General features: G+C 42.1%; 1 protein-coding gene and 1 long non-coding RNA gene across 2 annotated transcripts in view; one reads left to right on the top strand and one right to left on the bottom strand.

Annotated features, from left to right (window-relative positions):
* Positions 1-429: 429 nt before the first annotated feature.
* LOC113810664 (insulin-like growth factor 1 receptor) overlaps positions 430-6,045 on the bottom strand; it is a gene marked incomplete at its 5' end in the record, with an annotated part of 35,423 nt that continues 29,807 nt past the window's right edge. Inside the window, 6 exon segments of the mRNA XM_070136331.1 lie at positions 430-2,129; positions 2,678-2,880; positions 3,282-3,412; positions 4,166-4,337; positions 4,841-5,000; positions 5,411-5,636. Of these exon segments, the coding sequence (XP_069992432.1) occupies positions 1,469-2,129; positions 2,678-2,880; positions 3,282-3,412; positions 4,166-4,337; positions 4,841-5,000; positions 5,411-5,636 (1,553 nt within the window).
* LOC138865627 (uncharacterized) overlaps positions 4,912-6,045 on the top strand; it is a 1,781-nt gene continuing 647 nt past the window's right edge. The window contains exons 1-2 of the long non-coding RNA XR_011399432.1: positions 4,912-5,041; positions 5,434-5,679. This is a non-coding gene — a long non-coding RNA (uncharacterized lncRNA). The remainder of the gene's footprint in view (positions 5,042-5,433; positions 5,680-6,045) is intronic.

Genomic DNA, 6,045 nt, shown 5'->3' with positions numbered 1-6,045 from the left:
TTTCAAACACAGGAAATCAGTTTCCTTTGACAGTTTTCCATCAAGTTGTCATCCAAATTGAAATTATTCTGATTTTTTTTCAGACTTTACAATATCGCAGGCAGCTGGAAACATCTGATACTCAAGATGATGTACAACACTCAACAATTCCGATGTTCCTTGAAGTGCTAGATAGATGATGTACAACACTCAAAAATGTTCCTTCAAGTGCTAGAGATACCCCGGGATATATAATTCACAAGTCGGCCTTAATTGGTGCTTATCGTTGTTGTGAGCTGGGCAGTGAGGTATTAGACACTGGCTAGTTATTTTCTCTAAGATGGGGAAACGGGCAGTATAAGGAGAGCAAAAGGACGAAGGTCATGGTAAAGAAGGTCTCGGAATCTTTCTCGAAACTTATACATGACAGTGGGTCAAATAACTGAAAGATGATTTTTGTTTTGTTTTGATATTTTATATGTGGTCTCATTTCTCTTTTCTTTCCATAGAAGGCAAATTAAACAACATTCATTTTAAATATTTTTTTTAGAGAAAATAACATATATCCATATATTCTACAAGCAACTAACTTTGATAACAATCCTGAAAGTAAACATAAATGAGATCCATTAATTTTACATATATAATAAATCATACACACATTTTATACAAAGTCAAAAGAAAAAAAAACTGTTTATCGACTGAAGTTGGTCATACACTTTAAGTAAAGGTCTGTAGATCAGATTATATAAAATAAAAATACCGGACCGTCCATTGTCAAAACACAATTTACTTACAAGATTAACATTATGCTTTTATACAGTTAGAAAGTGTTCATCTACACGTCATGATATTCAGCATCAGCTTATGAACATATAATTAGACAGTTAGATAATAGATTATTCTCAGATCGTACAAAACTAAAGATTTCTCATCCCCCTATCTTTCCGCAATCTCCTATATTCAACAATACAAAACATGTAAAGGGCAGCCCCCTTTATTCACCCCGTCTTTTGAATGGGTCTTCTGTCAACTATAGTATAAATATAAACCATGCACAAGTTCCTTTCATACTTTATGTTTACGTTCGAACCATGTCATGTATGTTACTCATTCTTCTTACATATGAGGCAGCGTTTAGTCTTCAATTTTTCTGTCAAAAAGTATTGTTGGATTCAAATATACATATATAACAATTTTTACATGTCAAATTGATATACGCAATCTGTGTCAATTTGTAAATTGGAAAATTTGTTGTCAGTTATAATACTGTAACCCAAATGCTCCAGTGCAATATAACCATCTGAAAGGCACGTACATTATATGCTGACAGACAAGGTGCCTTGAAGAGTGAAGTTGTACATACACATTATCAAATAATCTATCAATTATATATACTACAACACTTGTACTACAGCAAACGGCAATAATCCTTAGAATAATTATATATAATGAGGCATTGTATTGAGCTTTCAAGTTTTATGGCATATTAACACGGGGAAGGCTTGATATCGGGCATCCTTTTTGAACACTTGAAGTTGGGAAGAGTAATTTCCAGCTTCCTTGGACTACCTGGAAGGTCAGTGGAAGAGGCAATGGAAGTGGAAGTTGAACCGCGACTGTTCAACTGAACAACCACGTTACTGGGATTGGCCGTAGTTGCAGCTAGTGGTGTATGCAGAGCTTTTAGCGTGTGCGTGTTCATCGCCACTACGTCCGTCTCTGAACTGTGGAACGGGCTCGTCTTCACGTTCTCTCTGACACTCTCTTCCTGGGGCTTGGACGTGGTCAGGTCCACAAGTGTCGAAGTAACGTTCCGAGAAGGGGAAGTGGCGTCCCCCTCCCTGTTTGAGGGAAGAACCTGCTGACTCAAGGTGAGGCTCTCGAGATCGGTGACAGACAAGTGAGTCGGCTGCTGAGTGTACCTTGGCACTGTTGCCCCTCGGAAGCGGAACGAGGGCCGCCACCTCGTGCCCGTGAGTGGCCTGGGAGGGAGTGGAGGGCCGTCTTGTCTGATAGGGTGGCAGAAGGGTAAAGGTGATGACTCGTTGAGCGGTGAAGTGATGTCACTATCCTCGTCCACGTCCTGCTGGGTCTCTAACTGACGCTTGTACTCCTGGCCGTCCGCTGTGTGGTAGAAGGACACCATTCTGGAAAGCATAAAGGTAATTTAGAAAGAATCACGGGGACTTTGATGTCATATATACTAAGACAATGTAAATTGTCTGTTGATGTAAGCCAAAGGTAAGTATTATGCTGAAATGAAAATGGAAAAACGAGAAGACATTGTGGCGTGCTATTCAATCTTGAAACTGGGAGAAATAAAGTCAGCTGTTAATTTCTGTGGTATTTCTTATATACAGAATTCTGAGATATAGAAATCCTGCATATTCTTACTTAGCAGCCAAGTGTATTGCATATAAAGGGTCAACAACGTCTCGCAACACTAGAACTTTGTAGATTAAAAAAACGCATAATCCATCTATCAAAACCAAGAGGAATCCACCGAACTGTATTCAGACTCCAAGCCAACCCTCCCATTCCACATTCCACCTCACATAAACGTAACACTATCCCAGATTCCACCTCACATGAACGTAACACTATCCCAGATTCCACCTCACATAAACGTAACACTATCCCAGATTCCACCTCACATAAACGTAACACTATCCCACATAAAGGAAGTTTGGTCCACCTGAAGTGCTGAATGAAGCAAGGAGACGTGCTTGGCAGAAGAGCCGCCACCAGCTGCGGGAAGTACGGCCTCGTGCTGCCCTTGTAACGCCAACAGCTGATCAGGATCTTCGCCAGGAATGACGGCGTGCCCTTGGGGATGTGGGTCTCCAGGGTGTATCCGCGACGCACCTGCTGCAGGACGTCGTTGTCATTCGTCAGGTGCTGAAAGGAGCAGGAAGGATGTTGTCATATGTAGTTGGATTTCTGGTTCGTCCTGTGGCTCTGAGGAATTACCACAGCATGAAAAGAGAGAGAGAAAGAAGATAGATATGGCCGAGTATTGCAATAACATGTTTCTCTCCCTTTCCACTTCTAAATAATAGTGGTAATAAAACAAAAAGCAAAATCAAAAAAATAAAAGTCCCTATACTTCCAAATCCTCGCTAAACATCGTTTTTTACACAACGTCCCAATCTAAAACAAATTAACTAAACAAATAAAAAACATCACCCCAAAATTTCCAAAAAACATCCAAAGAAAATCTCCCAACCCATCCACCTCCTCATCCCTCATCCCTGGTCATGAGGACAACTTCCCTACCAATTCGTCCGTCTCACTCCCACCTCATAGGGCCGCGCTCCTCCTGACAGGATCTCCCACAGGACGATGCCGTAGCTCCAGACGTCGCTCTGGCTCGTGAACTTCAAGTGGTACTCGGGGGGAAGCCACCGCACGGGGAAGTACTTGCTCTCGCCTGCGGGAGGACGGCGTGGGGGAGTTAGGGTTTTGGTGGTGGTGGTGGTGGTGGAAGTGGTGGTGACGGTGGTGGTGGCGGTGGTGGTGGTGGTGACGGTGGTGGTGGTGGTGACGGTGACGGTGGTGGCGTCGAGAGTGGTGGTGGCGTCGAGAGTGGTGGTAACGGTGGTGGTGGTGGTGATGGTACAGGTGGTGGGTGATGGTGTTGATGGTGACGGTGGTGGTGTCGAGAGTGGTGGTAACTGGTGGTGATCGTGATGGTACAAGTGGTGGGTGGTGGTGGTGATGGTGATGGTACAGGTGGTGGGTGGTGGTGATGGTGGTGTTGGTAGTAGTGGTGGTGGTGTTGATGGTGGTACCGGTTTTGGTGGTGGTGATGGTAGCAGTGGTAGTGGTGGTGGTGTTGATGGTGGTATTGGTATTAAGTATATTGAACTGAAAATATGAATCACATGTATCCTATCACCCATTACCAGTATCGCAATCAGAAAAAAATACGGTAATCCCCACCCAGCAAGTTCCTAGTTCAACCCGTTTCTACACACCAAGGTTAATTAAACAAAACAAGCAGAATTCACGTATCCTAAATTAGTTATTATCGGTTAATGAACCCATCCTAAAATCGTCGTCATTGCTTAGTGAACTCCCGTATCCTAAATTAGTCGTTATCGGTTAGGAAGTCGCATCCTAAAATAGTCGTTATCGTGGACTCCCGTATCCTATATTAATCGCTATCGGTTACTGAACTCACGTATCCTGTAATAGTCGTTATCGGTTAGTCTCGCCATGCCAAAGTCTGAGATCTTGATGTTCATGTTGTCGTTGATGAGGCAGTTGCGGGCGGCGAGGTCCCTGTGCACGATCTTGCGGCTGGCCAGGTATGCCATGCCGTCCGCTATCTGCACGGCCATGGCGCACACATGCTGGGGGGTGGGGGTTGGGGGGGTATTAGGTGAATTTCCATCTTTTAAAGTACTTTTTGTTCATTTGTTCAGTAATATTTTGTTCATTTGTTTATTCCTTCATTTGTTATTTAATACTTTTTGTTCATTTGTTCAGTAATATTTTGTTCATTTGTTAATCATCTTGCTTATTCCTTCATTTGTTATTTAATATTTTTTGTTTATTTGGTGATTTTTAAAAATATTTTGTTCGTGGCACCTTGCTTTAAAAAAAATATTTTGCATTTGTAGTTCATGGAGTTCATGACAGTGTGTACTGTTTGTGATCATCATTACTCATTTCAGAGAAAGTATTCTGAATTCATTTTCAAATGCCCTTCACTTCACTTTCCTCCATCTCCAACTTTACTCAAACATCCAAAATGATAATCAACAGTCAACTATAATCATATCATTTGCACGCTATCCTTATCACAAGATCTATGGCAGTCCATCAACGCTTCAACCGTCTATCGCAAACTCACATCAATGGTGATCACAGATAAGATATCGTCATCCGGGGGTTTCCGTGACCTGATGTACCTCAGCAAGTCCCCGCAGTTCATGTATTCCATCACGAGCAGGATGTGGGTGGCTCTTGGCACGACTCCATACGCCCGCACCAGGTGGTAGCAGTTGAGTTTGCTGTCGGAGAGGGCGGGGTTATTCGAGAAGGATTCGAGAAGGTTCGGTTTTGAAGGACACTCGTGTGGAGTTTGATGATGAACAAGTTGCAAAGGGAACAAAGAAGGGAAGAACGGGAAAATACACGACTATGGTATGGTCGTGTGTTTGCCCGTTCTTCCCTTTGTTGTTCCTTTGGCATGACTCGTTATTGAAGTTAATGCAGTGTGAAATGAAGAGATGGAATTATATATGTGTTTACATATGCACACATTAAAAAATACATTACAGGATAAAAAATACATTACATGATAAAAAAACATCACGACAAACTTTCCAGAACTGACGACGCAGAGCCACCAAACACAACCTAGACACACAAAACACACACACGTACAAAACAACAACAAGACAATGAAAGAAAATATTACAGCATCAGCTTGGCCTCCTGCAGGATGTCCTCCCTGGCTTGGAAATCCGTCACCTGCTTCACGGCCACCGGGATATTCTTGGCCTCGAGGCGCAGGCGGCCGTTGAGGACCAGCCCGAACTTCCCTTCCCCGAGAGGAGGTCCTTCTTCTACGTGCAGGTCAGAGGAGTCAATGATATCCTGACCTCCTATGATGTCGTAGACGTGCTGGATCCACGCCGGAAGTCCTGGATTTAAGAGTGGGGGTCAGAGGAGCGTGAAGTTAATAAGGTAGGCCTATTGCGTTATTTGCAGGTACTTGCATGTTAGTAATCAAATTGCGATGAAATGATTAATGATTCGCATAAACAACTGGTGTAGAGTAATATACTCTCATTCTAGAGTAATATATTCTAATATATATACGGTGAAAATTGTTTAATAAAAAATCAGTGTACTAGAAGTATGACTGATCTCAAAAATAGTAATGAAATTTTAGGACAGTTATTCCTGCTCAAACAAATAATTATATCAAGAAAAAAATCCAATCGCAATAGGTAAAGGTGTAATAAAACAGGACAGAATAGAAAAAAATAGAAAAATAGCAAAAATAGTAAAACAACAGAAAAATGTAAAATAGAAGAGAAATTGGTGGCA

Source organism: Penaeus vannamei, chromosome 22 (assembly GCF_042767895.1).
Source record: "Penaeus vannamei isolate JL-2024 chromosome 22, ASM4276789v1, whole genome shotgun sequence".
Taxonomy (NCBI): domain Eukaryota; kingdom Metazoa; phylum Arthropoda; class Malacostraca; order Decapoda; family Penaeidae; genus Penaeus; species Penaeus vannamei.
This window is presented reverse-complemented; position numbering and strand designations above follow the sequence as displayed.